This window comes from Cydia splendana, chromosome 7 (genome assembly GCF_910591565.1).
Source record: "Cydia splendana chromosome 7, ilCydSple1.2, whole genome shotgun sequence".
NCBI lineage: Eukaryota > Metazoa > Arthropoda > Insecta > Lepidoptera > Tortricidae > Cydia > Cydia splendana.
Window position 1 is genome coordinate 14,385,121 of NC_085966.1, and position 22,513 is coordinate 14,407,633.

The 22,513-nt window shown below is 40.6% G+C and overlaps 1 protein-coding gene across 4 annotated transcripts in view; it reads right to left on the reverse strand.

Moving 5' to 3' along the window:
- Positions 1-17,792: 17,792 nt before the first annotated feature.
- Positions 17,793-22,513, reverse strand: part of LOC134792203 (uncharacterized) — an 81,365-nt gene continuing 76,644 nt past the window's right edge. For 2 of the 4 annotated variants that reach the window (XM_063763447.1, XM_063763446.1), the window contains exons 6-9: positions 22,186-22,291; positions 21,241-21,612; positions 18,799-19,048; positions 17,793-18,172 (exon numbers count right to left, since the gene is read on the reverse strand). In XM_063763447.1, coding sequence (XP_063619517.1) covers positions 17,929-18,172; positions 18,799-19,048; positions 21,241-21,612; positions 22,186-22,291 — 972 coding nt within the window. In that variant the 3' untranslated portion in view covers positions 17,793-17,928. Of the gene's footprint in view, positions 18,173-18,798; positions 19,049-20,047; positions 20,686-21,240; positions 21,613-22,185; positions 22,292-22,513 lie in introns of those variants that run through there. The other 2 variants (XM_063763448.1, XM_063763449.1) reach the window with 2 other exon arrangements.

Genomic DNA, 22,513 nt, shown 5'->3' on the forward strand with positions numbered 1-22,513 from the left:
GTTCGTCACTTCACTGCCAGACTGCGTCCTTTTTCAATAGCTTGCTAAGAGGAGACGAAATTTGAGCAAAATTCTCTATAAATTTGCGAAAGTAACTGGCTAGGCCTAGGAACAGTCTCACATTATGAACATTCTGGGGACGAGGGAAATTGACTACGGTCAAAATCTTCTTTTCACCAGGCCGGATACCACTAGCGCTAATTTCGTAGTCAAGATAATCAACCTTGTCACACAAAAACTCGTATTTCGACAGATTCAATGTCAGATTCGCCTGTTCAAACATTTGCAGCACCTCTTCAAGGCGTTCTAGACACTGAGCAAAGTCCTTTCCAAAAATAAGTACATCATCAATGTACGCGGTCGCCTTACTAAATCGCGCCGGACCAAGTATCGTGTTTATCATCCGTTGAAAAACTGCCGGAGCATTCGCTAGGCCGAACGGCACACGATTGAATTCGTATTGGCCGTCCGGCGTAACTAATGACGTCAGATGTTTGCTCTGTTCAGAGATCGGCACCTGGTAATAGCCAGACGCAAGATCAAGAATTATGAAACAAGATTGACCAGCGAGACGCGCTATTTCATCCTCAATAATGGGCATTGGGTACCGCTCTTTAATGGTTACTGAATTAAGCATACGGTAGTCAACGCACAACCTTGAGGAACCATCCTTTTTACGCACAAGTAGAATAGGACTCGCGTAATCTGAAGTCGATTCTCGAATCACACAGGCGTCTAACATATCTCCAACCATCGACCGCACCTCCCGTTCGTGGTGTGACAACCTGTATGGACGATAAACGACTGGACGCTGACTATTAAGTTCTATACTCATTTCAGTGATGCCTGTACAGCCTAGGTCTCTCAAGGAAGTAGCAAAACAATGCTGATATTTCGCTAACAGCTCCATCAGGTTCCGTCTTACGTCAGCTGGTACACCTCTGCCCACGTTCACCTGACTTTCATCTAGCGCCTGCCGAATATGAGTCTCACCCTGCGGAACATCCACTACCCGCTTCACAACGTTGACAATTTCTGCACGACAGAAGATAAGGTTAGCCGGGATGCGACAAGATTCTGAACATGGCGCGACAAGTACATTAATGTATCCATTTATCGCTCGATGAAACCCGCCGCTAATGAAATACTACTCGTTCGGCTTTCCTGCTACACAATTTTTCAAAAGAACCTCGCCGTTGAAAGCCGGCTTAGCTTGTACCATGACAGAAGCAGCTCCATAAATTTCAATTGTCCTAGCTGGGTAAAACATCAACAAGGCATCGCTATTATCAACAAGCTCTGAAGTAGGCAGCTCCTTCCCTACATCAAAGAATTGCAATTTATTACTACTCTTACATACCAATACATGCGCCTGTTCTGTGAACGACTGTCCCACAGGAACAGGGACCTCTAGCCAATGATCACTCACAACCTTGAAAGGTACCTTAGCTTCTACCCCATCGACGTTCATATCGAGACTTAGATTCCCTAGCGATTGGACTAAACCATTACCAAATCCCTTCAAGATCTGAGGAATATTATGTAACAGACCTAATCTACTAGCAGTTGTTTCCCTTATGAGCGTAGCGTCGCTTTCGAAATCTATGAACGCCCTCAACTCAGCACTGTCGACTTTGATATCTGTATAATATTTAGAGCCTTCCACCATGTCTATGCTGTCCTTAATTCGCATAGTTTTCTGCACTGTACCGCTAGTATTTGCTTGCACTTTGTCATCTGACTTAGAGAAACATTTCTCCACAGTGTGGCCGATTTTATTACATCGCGCACATTTAAGCAGCGGCTTAGGGCAGTGCAGGAAACTATGACCCCCTTTCTTTGCAGTTGTAACACCCTGTACCGTTGGTTGATCTATTGCTATCTATCAGATTTAGGATTTGCTGTGTTTTGACTAACTGATGTAACATCCTATGTATACCCTATCTTTCGCAAATAAATAACTTATGACTTAGTCATATTCCTAACATTCGATCGATCAGATTGGTTGATTTGATTATAATCCCTATTACTGATCAAATACTGTAAGAGCTGGTCGGGGTGGGTACAACGTAGTGCCAAAGCCCCGGACTTAAGTGTCTTGTCCGTAATACCATGTATTATGCACTCAGCTGCGCGGGCATCTACTATCTCGCATCGATTCACCAGACTCAACTTCTCATAATAGTACACCTCTATGGACTCATTGTACCTACTCTTCCTCCTAATCATATCCTCCAAGGTCTGGCCATAGTTTTGTTCACATGGGAAAACACTCAACAACTTATCTTGCCACTCGGCCCATGTAAACAAAATACTATTCAGACTCACATACCATGTTTTGGCCAAACCTTGAAGTTTCTGCATAGCAAAATGCGTAGTTGTTCTTTCATCCCACCCGTACACCGAGGCGCACTCGTTCACCTTCTTCAACCATATATCCATCCTCTGATTTTTTGATGAAGGATCAAAATTTGGCAATATATTCTTATGATCGATTTTCTGTAATGGTTGGGGTGCGCCTTGGTTCACGGGCAACGATGCTAGACCGTCTCGCAGATTTTTAAATATATCGAGTAAATCATTCTTTGAAAAGGAAGGGCTACGTGACCTGTTAATCCGTTTTTCGGTGTCAGGCTGTCGTGATCCGCGCTCAGCTCGACGCTCCTCATCCTGGCCCCTCGCTGACACGGGGATGCTTCGACGACGGCTGGCCGCTTGAGGTGAGCTGGCGCGCCGCGATGATTCTCGTAGGTCTTCGGCAGCACGTACGCGGTTGCGCTCACGCCGTACTTCTTCCTCCAGCATCCGTAGTCGCTCGCGTCCCAGATCCACGTCCCGATCCGGCCGGTGTCGACTGTTGCTTCGGCTTCGCAGGCGACTACGGCTCCGGCTCGCGTTCGAGTGTGCATCTCTTCGTCTCGGAGTCACGAGCCTTCGTCGGTCTGGCGGCTCTGACATAGTCTGAAATCTCACGTCAGAGGATTTTAGAATCTTATAGACATAAGGAAGCAAACTACTAAGTTTAAGGTAAAAGATCCCATTAATTAAGGAAACGAATGATCAAAGCAATAACGGTTCATATAAATAAATCACAACACGACTTACTTGAAATATCATTACGTTACACAAGTTCTTTGCTCCAATAATGCTATTAAATATAGAAAGGCGTTAACGTTCACTGGATTACAATTTAATCTGTTCCATTGTTGTCCGGGATTCGAACCCGATTGATGTATTAACTACTGTAACTTCAGCTATATAAATAAGGTATAGTATCACTAGGCTTAATTTCAATCGATAAAATAAGTAATCGAACGAAAATACTACCCACTTTCTATCGTAAAATGATATGAACACTAAATAGCATTAACAAAGAAATTGTTTGTTAAATTTAAACTGTTAACAGTATATTATAGCAATAACCACGGTTGAGATTTTAAAATAACATCACTAGGTAATACTTAAACTTTATCGTTAACTTTTAAATAAATAACGTTCACTTGAAATCACTTCGCACAAAAATAGCTTACTATTGGGGCGTGTACTTACGTTTTAACTGTTCTTGTCACTTCTGAAATATGAACGACCAACTACTAGGCACCGGAACAAAGGAAAACTCCAAACGGTTAGATTAGGAATGTTTATTTCAACTACTTGATTACATTCACTTGTTTAATACTCTAGACGCTTAAACTCAACATCCATTTACTTTATTACTCTAGACACTTAAACTCAACATTCGTTTACACATCAATTAATTAACTTAGCTAGCTAGCAAGCCTAGGCAACCTAGGTTACCCACAGCCGTGAGCACGTCACTCCGAATAAGCTACCTATTTCCACGAACGCTCCAAACAGAATGCACGAGTTTGATCAACTCCCGACCAAGAACCGTTGCCAATATGGCGGGAAAATAGAGCCTCGCGATTGGTGGACGACATCGCGTGATATCGATGACGTCAACCAATCGTTGAACGATATTATTCGCCCGCCAAGACATCAATCAATCACGTTATAGCGATGTTGCCAGAAATAAACCATAAATGTTACTAGTGTAAACCATAAATAATTAACTAAATAAGACTATTGAAAATAAATAATTGGTAAAATTGATAAATATTAACGTTAAAAATAACGTAACCTAACAGTACAGTGCGGCATAAAATAATAGAAAATAAATGAGGGCGCCACTTTTTACGTAACTGTCACATTTTTGACGTAAAATGCTTACACATGGCAACAATTTAGTATGGACATTTTTGAGTTCCATTTTATTTAATTTCTACTATTTTATGTCGCTGTATAGGCGGCAATGGATCAAAGATCACGTGGATTTATTGCAAGGTTTGTGGAGCCCTTAACTGATAGATTTAAGCAAAGAGTAGTATGTATAATATAGTTGGCCAAGCAGATCTTGTCAGTAGAAAAAATGTAGGCGCAAAGGGAAATGGTCTCATAGAAAATTTGAGTTTCGCGCCTTTTTCTACTGACAAGATTTGCTTTTTTGCATCAATTTTGAAGCGCCATTTACAAGTTTAGCGTTAAGTAATATAGATGGCGCCATTTTTTCGAATAAAGGGCTTCGTATACGGCTCCCTCCCCTGGATTTAAGTCACCACCATAGAGATTAAAATAAACTGTATCTGTGCTAAGCCGAAATATTTCCTGTCAAATGTCAAATACATATATTGTGTTTATTCTATTTTATTTTTATCTTGCTAATTATTTCAAAATGGTAAATTTAAAAACAATATTATAAAAGTGTAAGTCGAGCACTTTCATTTGATACTAAACTCGACCAAGTTTCTTGCAAAAAAATTACCAGAATAGCAAGACCTCTCACAAACAGCTTTTTGGCCTTCTAAGCTCTTCTAGCTCAATAACCCCTTGATCGGGCCTGCTCATAATTTAATGACTAAAATATAATGCCCTCGACTACACGTTTACCCAATTTCATTTAAATTAGAACAAATTTACTTAAGTTATTGAGTATCAAACTATCTTCTGACAATTCAGCTTAAAAACATCGAAATGCCGGGACGTGCCGCTAGCCAGCCGCGTGTTCAAAGTCGAATGTAAGAACTTCGCTTCGCTTCGCTCGCTCGTTCGAAAACATAAAAAATATTAAGTATTCCTTGTTAAATATAATATGTAGGGTCAGCAATTACACATGGAAAATAATGTCAGACAAATGTCCACCTCTAGCAGCATGGCAGATGCGAACCCTTTTCATCGCGTTTTTCATCACTTTTTCACACATTTCTGGCGTTATCTCAGCGACATTGTTTCGAATATTTTGTTTTAATTGCTGAAGGTTCGTTGGCCTATTAGCATAGACACGTCCCTTTAGATAGCCCCACAGAAAAAAGTCAGGAGCTGTTAAATCAGGCGATCTTGGGGGCCAGTCAATGTCACCGTGCCTCGAAATTAATCGACCGGGAAACGTTATTTTTAATGTTTCTATTGTAACTCGTGCCGTGTGACACGTTGTTCCGTCGTAAAACGCTCCATAATAAATTTGCCGTATCTACACAATCTAATTTTCATGCAATAACTGTCATATTTACCGCCAAAATAAAATGGCGGCAAAAAAAAGTTGTATACCTCTAAGTTGGCCAGCCTGTATTACTAAGTTAAATCAGATAATTTGTGTTGCATGTCCATGCTTCTTCATTACCTACCTTTCTAATATCTGGGAGACAAAACATATCCGCATATCAAAAATGCGCGTTTTCCCAGAGATAAGACCTAGCTAGATCAATTTTTCGCCCCCAAAAACCCCCACATTTAGCAAATTTCATCGAAATCGTTAGAGCCGTTTCCGAGATCCCCGAAATATATAAATAAATATATATACAAGAATTACTCGTATCAAGGTATGAGATATTGGTAAGTATATTTTCCTTCCCTCTTACGTAAAGTGAATCCCACCAAAAACATACTGTAAAAAACTAGCCAAGTCTCGATGGAGCTGCTTGTTTATCTCTAAAAAGTAATGAAATCTAGACAAAGTCGTGCCAAGTCTAAGGTTCCTTACTGCGATTTCTTTATTATTATAGTTAATGTTGTGTGACTTGGCCGTTGAAGGGTACACAAGGGTACAAAACCAGGTGCTCCATGACACCATTGCACCAATCTGTCGCCAGAACCGCTACCCATTGACGATGGAAAATTGCCACTTGGAAAACGTTGATTCAATAACCAGTCAATTGTAGGCTTGATTAAGCTGCGTATTTCAATAATACTTATGTATAGGCGAGCCTGAAACAAACACTTCTTTTTGAAGCGTCAAATCGACCGTCGATCTAACATAAAATAGACGTACAGACGGACTTCTATCAATGATTAGAAGTCCGTCTGTACTGGAAATAATTTTTTATACTGTATATTTGGTGTCATGGAGCACCTGGTTTTGTACCCTTGTGTACCCTTCAACGGCCAAGTCACACAACATTAACTATAATAATAAAGAAATCGCAGTAAGGAACCTTAGACTTGGCACGACTTTGTCTAGATTTCATTACTTTTTAGAGATAAACAAGCAGCTCCATCGAGACTTGGCTAGTTTTTTACAGTATGTTTTTGGTGGGATTTCACTTCTTTTTGTAGAAACGTGGGCATATTGATTTATTTTATTAGATTTTCTTATTTGACATATTTTTTTTCTTTTTAGGAGTAGTTTTTTTACTACCATATCTCTAAAGGCTCCGTCACACATGAGCGTTTTCAAAGCGCGGCGTGAGCGGGGCACGATGCGAGCGTGACGCGAGCGCGTGGCGCTCGCGATCTGCGCTTGGACGCAGCGGCCCGCCGGCGCGCAGCGCGCGTGACCCGCTTTGATCACGCCCGCGCAGTCACACACAACACAGCGCGTGTTGCGAGCGGTCACTCGATTACTGAACGTTGGACGTTGGAAAGCATGATCATGGACGTTGAATAGTTTCACGAGCGTTTTGTAGCCTGCAGCAGTATATTGCGACAATACTGCCGACTGCATTACTGCAGCAAATGTCAAATACGATGATGCTGACCGAATTTTTGATATTTACCTCAGTAATTCAGTCGGCAGTAGTGCATGCTGCAATCCTGCTGCAGTATAGCTGCCGACTGCATTACTGCCAAAAATGTCAAAGTTGATGTATTTTTAACTGCCTTAAAATAAAGGTTCTCAGTTTGACCCGTATGTATGTTTGTTCGCGATTATCTCGCGTTTGGCTGAACCGATTTTGATGCGGTTTTCAGAAAAGTGTTTGTTACATTCTGGTAAAGGTTTTAGTATACATAGATCTGAGCTGATGCTGAACCCTGGTTGTACCTAGTGGAACTCAGGTTTGGTGCAACATAAGCCCACGCTATTTTGGTCATCCGTCACATCTTGATGAGCACTTGGGAGAGCAGTACCTTAGACAGAGCTGATGCTGAACCATGGCTGTACCTAGTGGAACTCAGGTTTGGTACAACATAAGCCCACGCTATTTTGGTCATCCGTCACATCTTGATGAGCACTTGGGAGAGCAGTACCTTAGACAGAGCTGATGCTGAACCCTGGCCGTACCTAGTGGAACTCAGGTTTGGTACAACATAAGCCCACGCTATTTTGGTCATCCGTCACATCTTGATGAGCACTTGGGCGAGCAGTACCCAAGATAGAGCTGATGCTGAACCCTGGCTGTACCTAGTGGAACTCAGGTTTGGTGCAACATAGGCACACTTTGTTTTGGTTAACCGACTTGTCGTCGTGTGCCTGTTGCAGAGTTCCACTAGGCGGTCATCAAGATGTAACGGATGACCAAAATAGCGTGGGGCTATGTTGCACCAAACCTAAGTTCCACTAGGTACAGCCAGGGTTCAGCATCAGCTCTATCTTGGGTACTGCTCTCCCAAGTGCTCATCAAGATGTGACCGATGACCAAAATAGCGTTGGCCTATGTTGCACCAAACCTGAGTTCCACTAGGTACAGCTAGCGTTCAGCATCAGCTCTATTTCAGGTACTGCTCTCCCAAGTGCTCATCAAGATGTGACGGATGACCAAAATAGCGTGGGCCTATGTTGCACCAAACCTGAGTTCCAGTAGGTACAGCCAGGGTTCAGCATCAGCTCTATCTTGGGTACTGCGTTCCCAAGTGCTCATCAAGATGTAACGGATGACCAAAATAGCGTGGGCCTATGTTGCACCAAACCTGAGTTCCACTAGGTACAGCCAGGGTTCAGCATCAGCTCTATCTTGGGTACTGCGTTCCCAAGTGCTCATCAAGATGTAACGGATGACCAAAATAGCGTGGGCCTATGTTGCACCAAACCTGAGTTCCAGTAGGTACAGCCAGGGTTCAGCATCAGCTCTATCTTGGGTACTGCGTTCCCAAGTGCTCATCAAGATGTAACGGATGACCAAAATAGCGTGGGCCTATGTTGCACCAAACCTGAGTTCCACTAGGTACAGCCAGGGTTCAGCATCAGCTCTATCTTGGGTACTGCGTTCCCAAGTGCTCATCAAGATGTAACGGATGACCAAAATAGCGTGGGCCTATGTTGCACCAAACCTGAGTTACACTAGGTACAGCCAGGGTTCAGCATCAGCTCTATCTTGGGTACTGCTCTCCCAAGTGCTCATCAAGATGTGACGGATGACCAAAATAGCGTGGGCGTATGTTGCACCAAACCTGAGTTCCACTAGGTACAGCCAGGGTTCAGCATCAGCTCCATCTTGGGTACTACTCTCCCAAAGGCTCATCAAGGCGTGTCGGATGATCAAAACAGTGTGTGCATATGTTGCACCAAGCCTGAGTTCCACTAGGTACAGCCAGGGTTCAGCATCAGCTCCATCTTGGGTACTACTTTCCCAAAGGCTCATCTAGGCGTGTCGGATGACCAAAACAGTGTGTACATAATTATGTTGCACCAAGCAAAACGCCTATGTCTGACGGAGCCTGAATACAGCTGAGACCAGCTGAGGGTTCTTCATCAGATACTTCAGACCATCGATTTTTGACATCAAATGAAGCGGCCCACCAATTTGAATATTTTTTGTAAAGGCGGTATGTCGATCTCCAATAGTTTGGTTGGGCTCTTGTGTTTTCTAATCAGGGTCACCAGGTACTCCAGATCTTCGATTATCCTAATTTTTATAGTTTTCCCTTTATGTGGCCATTAAACCCTAACTCTGTACCAAATTTCAGCTCTCTGAGTTTATGGGAAGTACTAGTTCTATTCTGATGATCATAAGTGAGTGAGTGTGTGTCATAAATGCGAAACTTTGCTTTCGCTTAACTTCGGAACTAAATGACCTACAGACTTGAAATTTTGAATTTTAAGTATGTGATTATAGCTTACTGGATGACGAAAATTTCTGCGTTCTGGTCTTGTCCAGAGGTTCTCAAATAGGGACCTGAAAATGCGGCGAAATGGTTCCAGTAAAGGATGGTACAGCAGTGTTTGCTCCGCGCTCGACTTGGCGGGGGCACTGCCGTGCCCCCCGATGGTATTCGGAAAATAGCGATTTATTTTTAACAAACGATACAGTTTAATGGCAACGAATCGTTCCGTCGCCGTTAATAAGTAGGCCAAGAAAGGTACGCTCGGCTAGTATGGCGGAATGGAAATAATAAGTCGGGAAGGCTGCAATTCCATAGGTGGGCCGAGCGCGGGCGAATAGAGCTTGGACGAACCAGCGGAACGTGAGTTCATCTGCAGTCTATATACCTACTGCTGGGTACAAGCCTCCTACCTCTCAATGTCCGAGGCTAGTTATAATATAATCTCCACACTACCCCACGCAATTCTTACCAGACCCCACTATCGGCTTGGGGATTCACACGAAACTATAAATTTCTTTATCTACCCAAATATCATAAACCCTCCATGATGCGTTCAAGAACCGCACATTTATGACCACCATAAAAATAGACTGTTAGAACAAATTTCTTATCTGTAAAAATGTTATTATTGCTAAATAATAACATCGATTTCGATAATATTATTTCATTCAAATTTCGAACATCTTTGAAAAACAATGAAATTTGTTTTGGCCCCTATTCTAATATCAGTCGAGATGTCGTTTTATTCGAAATGAAACGTCAGTTGCATACAATTTTGACAAATCTCGCATGATAGTATCGAACGATACGAACGACATTAGCAGTTGGTATCGAACGATATGGCAATCGACCCTAACTCTAGTTTGTCTCTGAGTTTTAAGAACTACGGATACGTGACGTGCGTGAAAAAAGTTTTCATTTGCCGCCAGTTGACGTACAGTTTATCTTTTAATTAGTTTGTAAGTAAAAACAATAATTTGTTTTGTGGTTTTTAAAGTAACTATAGCAACTATAAGTTTAGTCAAAGACATATGTAACTTCGTATAAGATGAATAAAGTCTAAGGAAAAAACGTGCCTCGGAAATCAAGAAAAAGTCATTCTCGGATAGATGGCGCACACACCTTTAGCCTATGCTCGGCTAGATGGCGTGACGACACCGTTTCATATTTAACAATTTTAACACATAGATATCAGTGAATGAAGATGGGTCAAAATGATATAAAGATAATAAAATCATTTATCCATATATGCATTTTTTTTTAAAACTTTATACGGTTTCTTTTTGAGTTTTAGTCGTGTGTCGATAGATGGCAGTAAATTTACTGTGACTACAAAATTTACTATGACAGGACCCTCTATACTATCTATTCTCTTTGGTTTAGTGTAAAATGTGCGATAAAGATATTTCAGAGACGCCACCTCGCATCCGCGAGTTCCGCCAGAGAGCAAAGTGCCTCAATGTCGGCTGTAATATGAGGTTAGTGAATATTAAAACACTCGTGTGATTCTATTATGAACTGCGTTCGTTTCATAAACCCACACTCGAGTTTTAATGCCTTTCATTATGTATTAGCAGTCACATAAACTACTATTGCAATGAAGGTAGGTAATCTCATTGGCAAATTATATGTAGCATTTAGAGACATATTTAATAACATATATAATAGCTGTTACAAGACTGTTACGAATAGTAAAGTTAATAGAAATAACAAGAGTTGGATTAATAATAATATAAAAATAATGATTGAAGAAAGGGATAGATTATTTGTGATATGGAGCAACGATCCAAAGAATATGATTAAGCGCTTAGCGTATACTAGGTATAGAAATAAATGTACAAAAGCTATAGCTAAAAAAAGGAATGACTTTGATAAGCAAAGTATTCTAGATTGCAATAATAATATAAAGAGGATGTGGGATAAAATTAATAGTTTATTAGGTAAACAGAAGACGTCTTTAGATATGCAAATTCTTAACAATATGGTAGGACAAGGTGACGTTAGTACAGTGTGTAACAATTTCGCTAATAATTTTTCTAATGAGATAAGTCATATTAAACATGTATGTAATGAAAAATGGTTATGCCGTGACGAGTATGTAAGTAACTCTGAGGTGTGTATGAGATGGCAACCTGTGACAGCTAAAGGGGTTATGAATATACTTAATAAGATTTGTACTAAAAAGGCACCAGGCTGTGATCTCATACGCATGTCAGATCTGAAAACAATTCCTGACAAAGTCAGTCCTGTATTGGCTAAGCTAATTAATCTGTCTGTATGTACTGGGAAGTTCCCAGACGGTCTTAAACAGGCCTTAATCCGTCCAATCTATAAAAAGGGATCTCCAAAACTGTTATCTAATTATAGACCTATTGCCATTCTCTCTAGTGTAGATAAGGTTATAGAGAAATGTATTGTACAGCAACTTAGTAATTACCTCAATAAAAATTTAATAATAAATAACTGCCAGCATGGGTTCCAGAAGGGCAAAAGTACTGACACGCTACTAGCGAGCTTCACAGATGAAATTAACACTTACTTGTCTAATAAAAAAGTAGTCGTGGCAGTATTTTTCGATTTCAGTAAAGCATTTGACACTTTAGAGACCTGCACGCTGTTACAGGCCATGAGTGAGTGCGGGGTGGGGGAGCCGCTGAACCAATGGTTCCGGGACTACCTCACTGGGCGCTCGTACCGTGTGCGGGTGGGTTCTGCGCTTAGCGACGAGCGACAGGTGTCTTGTGGCGTGCCGCAGGGCTCTTGTACTGGACCCGTGAGCTATCTGATGCACGTGAACAGCCTGTGCGGCGTGCTGCGGCACTGCTCGGCGCACATGTTCGCCGACGACCTGTGTATATTGTGCGCCGGCAGTGCGAGCGAGCTGCCCGACACCTGCCGCTTGGTGCAGCAAGATGTCGATGCAGTAGTCCGCTGGTCGCATGATAATGGCATTGTGCTTAATGCTGATAAAACTAAGCTATTATTCATTCGATCTCCCTACTTAGAAGTGTCTAACCTGTCAACTCCTATTATAACCCATGATTTTTCTTGTATGCATAATGATATATTAGACTGCCAATGTAACCCCATATCTCGTGTTAACTGTGTAACGTATTTAGGTCTCAAAGTTGATGAGCATTTTTCCTGGACGCACCATGTCGATTTTATTTATAGCAAACTTAAAGTATTACTAGGAAAATTTTATTATCTAAGTTTCAAAGTACCTCTGCATATTCTAAAATATTTATATGTATCTTTAGTTGAATCGATAATTGGTTATGCACTTGACTGTTACGGATTAACAACTAAAACTAATTTAAACAAGTTAGAATGTATGCAAGTTAGATTCCTAAAACTGTTAGTTAATAATAAAACTAGAGATAAAAATAAAAAAGACTATAGAAATTTGTTTAAAGTATGTAATATTCTTCCGGTGAGCCTTAAGCATAAATATTTAATTTTGTACAACAATCATGGCAGTCGAGAGCATACCCAGTTATACCGTAACGATGTTTGTGGAACCAGGTCGGTGTCTGCGGGCAAGTTTGTTGTGCCGAGGGTTACTAATTACTACGGCGATAGATGTCTTCATAAAAGCCTTCCCTACATACTCAACAGCCTGCCCTCTGACATCAGACAGGAAGCCAATAAAGTAAAATTTGGTAAAAAGCTGCGTAGTTACCTCGTAAATCGCGTTTAGTAATTGTTGAGCATTATTAGTAATGACAGATGTAAACTTTAATGTAATATAAGAGAGTAGAGACTGCCAGATCCCACAGTCAAACCGTGTAAACTGTTTTGTGGGACATTGTATTTGTATAAGCTGTATACTTTTATGTTAATAAATAAATAAATAAATAATAATAAAATAAAAGCTAGGATGTTGAATCAAATCACTTACCCAAACGCTTAAAATACGAAAAAAAAATAACGGCGGACCTGAGGCCCTACCTAGGTAATGTGAATTTTGAGATCAAGATACGTATCTCCATCTCTATTGCCCCAGTAAAATAAGAGCTATAAATATAAACAGCCAGATCAACATATACTGGTCCCAGAGCCCTCGACTCGCCCCATTTAGCAAGCGTTTGCGTACACAAGACAATAACTTCACGGCCCATAGGGCCCGCAACGGCTGAGATGTTTAAACTTGCCAAGCGGAATTTGTTTACTGTACAGCCACTTTACAAAGATACACCCCCAGTCCTATAGGATAAAGACACAATTTTGCTTCCCACTATGTTCTTAACTAGGTAAGTAATAAGGGGGGGGGGGGGGGGGGGAATAAGGGGTTATTCATAACACTTTACGGGCCTGATTTCAGTTTTATGTTTTATCCCTTTCTTACAAATACGTAAGTCAAAATTACAGATAAGGACAAACCATATTAGCTAATTGAGGCTTGTAGCGCGTTTATGAATAAGGGTATTTTAGTTTAGGTATATGAAACTAAAGTAAGGTATACCTAATTGTGACTAGTGTTTGGCAAAGCAGCTGTGGCTATCCGGTAGACGACTTTTTTCCAAAACCGCCTTTAATTTAAATTCTTTACTGAATTTGCAATCTTCTCTGGACATGCACGGAAGGTCGCAGCTGTCCCTGTCCAGCGGACTGGGCTCTGCGGCTGGTTTATAGTTAATAAATAGGATAAAGATTTTCATTTTATGCGCTAAAGCTAAATAAATAAACCTATTAATGCAGCCTACCCTTATCTCCGTCCATTGGGCACATTGTTAACTTAAAGTTGGTTGCAACTATACAGCCGGATCAACCTACGCTAGCCGCGTCGCACTAAATCTGCCTTCTACGCCAGTTCGGGAAGTGGGCCCATCAAAACAAGCACATTACACGCTTATTTATCGTCTGGAATCAGCCACTAAACAACGACAGGTCTAACTCTGAATATTGGTACATAGTACACCAAGATAGAGAAATATTAAATCCACATTGATGACCAGGGCACTCAGCAGATGCACACACGTGATATTAGGTATTTTATGAAAATTTTGCTCGATTTTAACACAGCCTGTTGGCAGCCGGACCTAGTCCGCAATGACACTCGCAAGCCAAGGCAAATTTAAAGTAGGTACTTAAACAAATAATAAAAAGTTAAGGGATAGTGATAGGACAAATAGTGATATGTGATATCGATATCTGCCATTGATGGTAAAAAATTCTGATAGATGTGATTCCACCCTAAACATTGCCTACGACTAAAAATTCGAAATGTAAAAAAATACATTGAACCCACAAGTTTATCAAAACTCGTCTTACAGAAATAAACACTGTTCAAGAAATGGTTATGCGTTATGCGTGCCATCTATGGCTATTTCCTCAAACTGAAAACGTAGCGTCTGTCGGTGGCGACATCCTGTCCTGCCACTGATGGTGGCGCCACTCTGCGTCGTCCTCTGTAAACGCTAAGCGCTGTTCTTCTTGACTGGCATTGTTGGTTGAGACAACTTAACGAAACAGGCAACAACTTCGTCTTCTTAAAAAACTGCTTATTAACCGTACCTAATATGGCTTCTTCCATATAGAGGGCAACACTAATCTCTACAAGTCTTGAAATAAGTACATAATATAATAATAGGCAAATAATAAATTTAAGCGGGTAATAAGACCTACAATGTGCCCCCTGTGACTCTTTGTGGCACTCCTTTAGGGCAAGTGAAGCATTTTAAGTATTTGGGCCATTGGGTCACTGATAACATGTGCGACAATATGGACATTGAGGGAACGCAGAGCGCTGGCTGTGCGCTGCAATATACTTGCTCGTAGGTTTGCACGATGTACCGAGAAGGTGAAGGCTACGCTTTTTAGAGCATATTGCCAATCCTTCTACACGTGCAGCCTATGGGTCAGCTATACGCAGCGGGCATACAGCGCTCTGCGGGTGCAGTACAACAATGCGTACAGGGTGGTGTTCGGGCTGCCGCGACACTGTAGCGCCTCGGGAATGTTCACGGAGGGACGGATCGATGGCTTCCACGCGATCATCAGGAAGCGATGCAGCTCGCTGTTGAGGCGGTGGTGCGCCAGCTCGAATACCATCCTGTGCACGCTGGCCGACCGGTGGGACTCACCATGGTTGAAGCACTGGGTGCAGCTACATGCCCCATTATGTACATAAAAATCTATTTTAATGATGTTTGTAGTAACCCTAGATTTTAGTATTAGTATGTTACTAACACATATGGACTTTTCGTTCGAAATAAATTATTATTGATTGATTGATTGAAATAATAGGTGAAATACTCAAACCGCAACAATCTTGCTTTATTGAAGCGTTTGATAGGTTTGTGCTTTATGCGAATAATTTTGGCGAGTGAATGACACTTTGAGTAGCACCTAATTCAATGTGCAGTGTGCAACATTAGTATTATAGTAGCGGCCTATTTAAATCGCTCGCTACGCTTAAAATTCGAAATATAGTCCTCGACCAAGTCTAGGCTCTCAACTAACTTTTAGATTATTAGGGATAGAGATGGAGTAAATAAAAAATCTACTTAAATAAAACAGGTACATTTTATTGAAAAAAATATGTACACAGCAAAACAAATAAATAATCTTATGTTGTATATTAGTCTATAAAACATTAATTCTCATTGAAATAAAATACTATACATAACTACAGTAAGATTATGTACATAATACCATCTCGCGGGAGGCTCCGACTATCAATATATAATAAACATTTCCCATTCAACATTAAATACATGTCGGCATCTGAAGTGACATTTCTTATTTCAATTTTAAGTGGAATCTCTAAGGTTAAAATACGATATTATAAAAAACAGTAAGTAAGCTATGAGATAATTCCTTGATATATAATTTTATCGGACATGTTTAGAAATCACAAAGTAATTTTGCACATTGATAATAATCTAACAATGACTATCCATAACAAATTACCTATCAAGTGGATCCATGGTATGACATGACCTACCTATAGTTAACATTAATTCTACCTAGAGTTTTAAAAATCTTTCATTATATTACTTCAATGTGTTTAAAAAGCATTTTAGAAATGTTTTAACATAATCTCCCTTGCACCACAAAACAAATACTTATAAATTAAGCGACACTTACAGTGATATCTTATTTTACGTTAACTCAAGAGGATGACAGGTTAGGTAAGGATATGTGTTCATTGTGATGGCATGTTGTAAGTATTGTGGGTGAGATACAGGGCGTGCGACGCGCACGCAGCTGCCAACGGAATCTTGAGCATTTAAGCTACGGGAGGTTTAGTTCAAATTATTGTAATGCCGTTACAAGTGACTTTCCTTCTTCCTCAACTGCACCAAAATAAATTATTAGAAAAATCAAGACCTTGTTTCAGACCATGATTATAAAAAATAATTACATGAAAGAGATCAGCAAGAACTTGTAAGCATTGGAAACTTAATAAAGTTATCATTTATAATAATAAGTGTATAGTAGCAAAATTAACACGTACAATCGTATGTATTGTATTCATTTGGATATTAGAATACCCCTATTTTGGTGTTATATAGAGACAGGAAACATGTAAAGGTTTTATTTAAATTGAATATTGAGGCATGGTACCACGAAACAACGAAGGCTGTGTAATATGTAAAATGTAGCGTGTTCAAAATAAATCAAACGGCTCTCAATAACTATCACTCGAGCTTAACAAACGTGAGGTCACGAACGCAAACAAATTGTAAATCATAATCATGTGCTGTACTTACTCATTATGTAACCGAAACAATGTTGATCGCGTCAACAAACGCAGGCCAGTGTTATTGTCAATTACCTCGTCTATAAAATCTACATTTAATATGCTCAATATTTTGACTAGAAATCATGTTTCACTTATTACTTTCTAACAACACACATAAAAATTTACACGGTATATAGCGATTTACTTTCTTATTCATTTACAGTACACTAAACTTGTACAATACATCGATGACAGGGGTGTACTCATAGTATTATTATTGTTGATATCGAAGATTACCTACTAGACGAACCTAGTCGTGGCTTACTCTAGCGGCCGTGGTTCACAACCACTGCTGCTCTACACGTACCTACGTTTTATTTTTACCTTAATAAATCACTTTCATATAGGTCATTGTTAAGTAAATACCAAAATATAGATAATTTTCATGCCAGGAACTCTTTCTTTCTGTCCAAATTTAGTTCAATCCAACATACTATACTCTCAAATAAAAGTATTTCAACAAAGAGATTACAAGGATATATACAATATTTATCAATAAAGGTACGGAATGGTAGATAATCTCTGGTTAGTAATAACACTCTAGACACGTTGTTTGTACAATCACAACATAATTTTACTAACTATTCCTACACATTGATGACATTGACTATGTGATGTATTTAAGAAGTATATACTAAATTGTAGACATACAAATCTATTACACCGAAGCCTAAACAGTAATCGACTTCCGCGGTGTGACATCTGTCAGGTTTACCACCTACCAATATTTTCTTGTCATCGGACATTATCAAGGTCCACAGTCAAATCGGGACAATCTTTTGCATTTATCATATCCTAGGAGAAACTTTTACAGTCAAAAGTATGCCCGCACAAATAATAAAATAAATGTGATGTTTCGTATGTCATCGCGAGCTCCGCAGTCGGGTGTCGGGTTTAGGGGCGGCCGCTTTGCCCTTCCTGTGCTTGTCGCGGCTGCGCGGCCGCTCGCGCCGCCGCCGCCGGGCGGTGTCGCCGTCGCCGTCGCCGGCCGCCGCCGCCACCGTCGGGGACGAGGGCCCCGACGCTGCCGCGGACTCGCTCTTCTTGTCCAGTTCAGCCATCGCCTCTTGGATCGCGTTCTCGAGCAGCGTGTTTAGTTTTCTACTCCTGTTTCGATATACAAAATAGTAATTTAATATTATTTCTCGATGTATGAGAAACGTCAAGCGGCATATTCAGCACGTTAGACTCGCGAAATCTTTTGGGTTGGGTTAATTTTACATTAATACAAATCACACAGTTAAATTAAAAAACAAATTATTAGTTTTCGAGCATTCGATACTAGTATTCCGCTTTCATTAATTTCCATGGTCTCAATTGGACGTCGACTGCAAGTATGAGTATCTATTTTCGGATAGGAACTTTATTATAATCGCAAAATAATATTCAAATAATAAAGGTGACGAGAATTAAGTCACGCAGAATTATCAGGAGACCGAATCGCGCGGAATAAGAAGCGAGATACTAATAACAGTATACAATGAAACGGAGACAAAGTTTATCTTTCGTCGTCAACCCCGCTCAACCCTTTCAGCGCCAAGGACACAAATGAAGGTATCTAGTCACGGCCACTACTGACAGCTCACGCGGCGGTCACAACGATCGCGTCGCGCGCCGTCAAATATATGATATACGTTTACAGCGTCTCGTATTTCGTCCCGCATATCGAGTACGGTCGCTCATCGGGGTCGTTGACGGTGCAAGGGTTCCATCGGTCGCAGCCGTCGACTCACTTCCGATGCTTGGTGCGCGCGGCGTGGTGCGCCTCGAGCCCCTCGTCGAGCGTGAGCAGGCGGCGCGCGGGCAGCAGCGCGGCGGGCCGCGGCGCGCCGAACCAGCGCACGCGCCAGCGCCCGTCCGCCGCGCGCCGCCGCAGCGCGCCCGGCCACATGGAGTGCCCGTCCACCGGGCCCCACACCACCGAGCCCGCCGCGAACGACCGAGTGCCGCCGGGGCCGTCCGACTCCTCCCCGCTCAAGTTATCTACCGATATTGCCACAGTTTAGCCCGCGTTCGCCCCTCCCCGCTCGCCCGACACCGATAACTACGTCGACTAAATTTATACATGCGAGAAGGTCCGACGTCGATATTGACAAAATTACACTACACATAAATAGTCCATTCGATAGAAGCGAGGTGCTAACTTTACACAATTTGATAAGCTAAATACGAGATAATATTTTAAAACAGAAGTGGCGACAAGAATTTCAGTGTTAAATACATTTGCAGTAACATATATAGTCTTGTGCAGTAAATAATCGGATTTCCAATCCCAGTAGAACGATTATTGAAAAATGTGCAAGTCCCAACAGTGACGATCCATTCGATCCGATTAAGTGTTTTTTTTTATATCACGTCGGTGGCAAACAAGCATACGGCCTGATGTTAAGTTAGACAGAAATTAATTTTAAAACTTATCAGGCCTTGTAATCCTTGAAAATATGTTACAACTTTCTTTGCGACGTGAAGTGAATTTATATAAAGTGTATTCATCCTTACTTGTCCTATCATGTAAACAAACACTTCTCGAAGACATTATCACACTTTTCTCTAGAATCACTCAATAATCATCACTTAAAATGTTCTTATAGACTTAAAGAAACTCGCAAATTATTGTAATCAACCAAATAACCACCGAAAAATATAATTTCTAATAAAATTTTCATCAATAATCACAGTAACAAATGGCACCCTCAAATACATCTGTGCTATAACCGCGAAAATCGAAGTTCGCAAATTGCGGGCATTTTTCTCTGTCACTCTAATTACGCCTTCATTGGAGTAAAAGAGAAAGATCCCCGCAATTTACGAATTTCGGTTTTCGCGGTAGCCCCTCTGACATTACTATGTCTAGATTTTCTATGGACTTAACATTTGTTTGTTTACATGATAAGACACGTAAGGATGAATACACATTATCTTAATACAAGTTCCATTTTTATTTATCTATTAAATCTATTAACTGCAATACAGCTTTCAGTTAATGTTGCACCACCAACTAAAACATGCCACTGATCAATTAACAATCCGACTTTGTAACACTTCCAGTAATTAAATCACAAGTGCAAACTTACAGACAAATTACATCTAGTTTGTGATGATACTTTTTATTTTTTTCTACCTTAACACAAAGAGAATAAGGCCGATATTTAAAACACGCGGCCCAATCGTATGAGTCTGCACAAGAATGAGTACTTTTCTAAGGTTTTAAAATTATTGTGTAAAGATAGAAATTCAATGTATAAACACAATCTGTTAATCACAAACTAGAGGCAACAAAAGTATACAATAGGTGAAGCAGATTTGTAATTTACATTTGCCCACACCAAAGAAGAACAGTAATATGGAAATTGTGCTTTACTTACAATGATGAACAGATGAAATGATGATTGCTTTACAATGATGCGTTAGTAATGGGATCCCAATCTGTGAGCCAATTTTTGTTACTTGTTCGAGTGTGGTGCAATGGAAAGCGACAGAAAGCCGGGTGGGAACGTTGGACGCAGCACGTCGCTTATATTCTGATTAGTTTCCAGTACACCCTCTATTAACAGCTGTATCTTGTATTAACCCAACCAAAAGAAAACCAATGACCAATACAGTATCGCATTATGTAGAAGCTGAAATATACCAATACACGTCAGTATGTATTATCAACAAACGTCTATTATACACGTAATGTCCACCAATTTCGGGTACGTAGGCGTCAGTCAATCCAAATCCAATACAAGACACAACATAATGATCAATTTGGAATTTTGTTAGCTGTGACCAAAGCGTGAGATGGTTCCGAATAAATTAGTAAACTGTGGCCACGTGGCCAAATTGTTAACAAGTTAATTTAAAAGCCCTTTTTACATGTAAAATTAGTTTCGATTATTTGTTTAGTTTCCAATTTATTTACAGTGCAAATGAATAATAAGTAAAGGCTGAGAAGTGATGGATAATAAAGAATTAGTAATAAGGGAAACATTTGTAATTAAGATGCAAGTTGTTGGACACTTTAATATTCGTGAAAAAGGGCTTCAAGATCTCATTTAAATATAGTCACAAGTGTTGCCGAGACAAGCTGATGGGTAGAATATCTAAGAATTGGATTGTAGTTTAATTAGCCAAGGATCGCAAGCGTAGCGAGAAAGGATATACTCGTACACAGAACAGAAAGTACTACTTACCATTTCCAGAACCTAGATTGTGTCTGTCAAATACTTTCTGAATGGCGGACGAGTCGGAACTGGTTCCGGAGGGTGGGAAGTGCCTCACTTGCTTGTCGGGGGACGCTAAACCCAAGTCATAGTCCTCCTTGGGTAGACCGTGAACCATTCCGTAGTTGGTCCGCATCATTTTGTCGGTTCTGTAAGAGGAGCCGTCCCCGAAGTCGTTTTTCCTCTTGTAGGTGTGCGTGCGCTCGTAATAGTTGGTGGTGAGGGGCATGAGATTCTGATGGTTGGCGGGCGGGGTGACGTTTTGGTTGTAATGCATTTCGGTGGACTCCACGGGGTTATGGTTGCGGTTCTGTCGCATGAGCGGCAAGTTTGACATTACATCTGAAAATGCAACATGTTCTTGTGTAATTGTAATGTAAATTCGTATAAAGTAATCCGTTCGGACAGTCATCGAGGATTTACGACGTATTGAAATTTGGTTTCTAATAAATGATTGTAGCTATGGCACGTAGATTTATATCTACTTTCAATTTCCAAAGTGTCAATTATATAGGTATGCGACGATTTGGCAGGACGGTCATTGCGTTGGTGAAAGTATTCTAATTCTATAGTTCGTTTTTTTAGCATTAGAAATAAGGTAAGCAATCTTGATGTGTCTTTTAATTGTAAAAGACGTTTTAAAAATAAGTCACGGCAAATATGTAACAACTATGAATCTAATACGATCATTTATATTCTTCTGCTTTCATAAGTAATAGTTATTGATTTTTTTTTTTTTTTTGCGCAGCTTTGCAACTCTCAGCAGTTGTTCTAAGTAAATAACTATATTGCCAAAACTATTTTAAAAGACTTTAACTGCCTGTCAATAGAGTTCTACCACGCTAAGGTTTCATGCTAAATACTACGTCAAGTATGAAAAATTTAGCGAGGTCAGGGGATCCATGGGGATCTTACTTTGCGCATCGGTGTCGGGGCTGAAGTCAGGCCTGGGAGCCGGCCACGCGTGCTCGCGGGACTCGGCCATGTCCTGCTCGCTGCTCGACACGCACTGCACCATCGCCTGGAATCACAAGCGTTTGGGTCAAACTCAGCGTATGTAACGTTCAGTGCCCTGTTTATCAAAAGCTTGCAACTTGTAATACAAGTGGAAGTCCCTTTCTAACAAAAGCTGTCAAAAAGGGATTTCCACTTGTATTAGAAGTTACAAGCTTTTGATAAAAACAGGGTACAGGTGTAGTATCATTGACTAAGGATTACGACAATGATACAGATGCAGAAAATG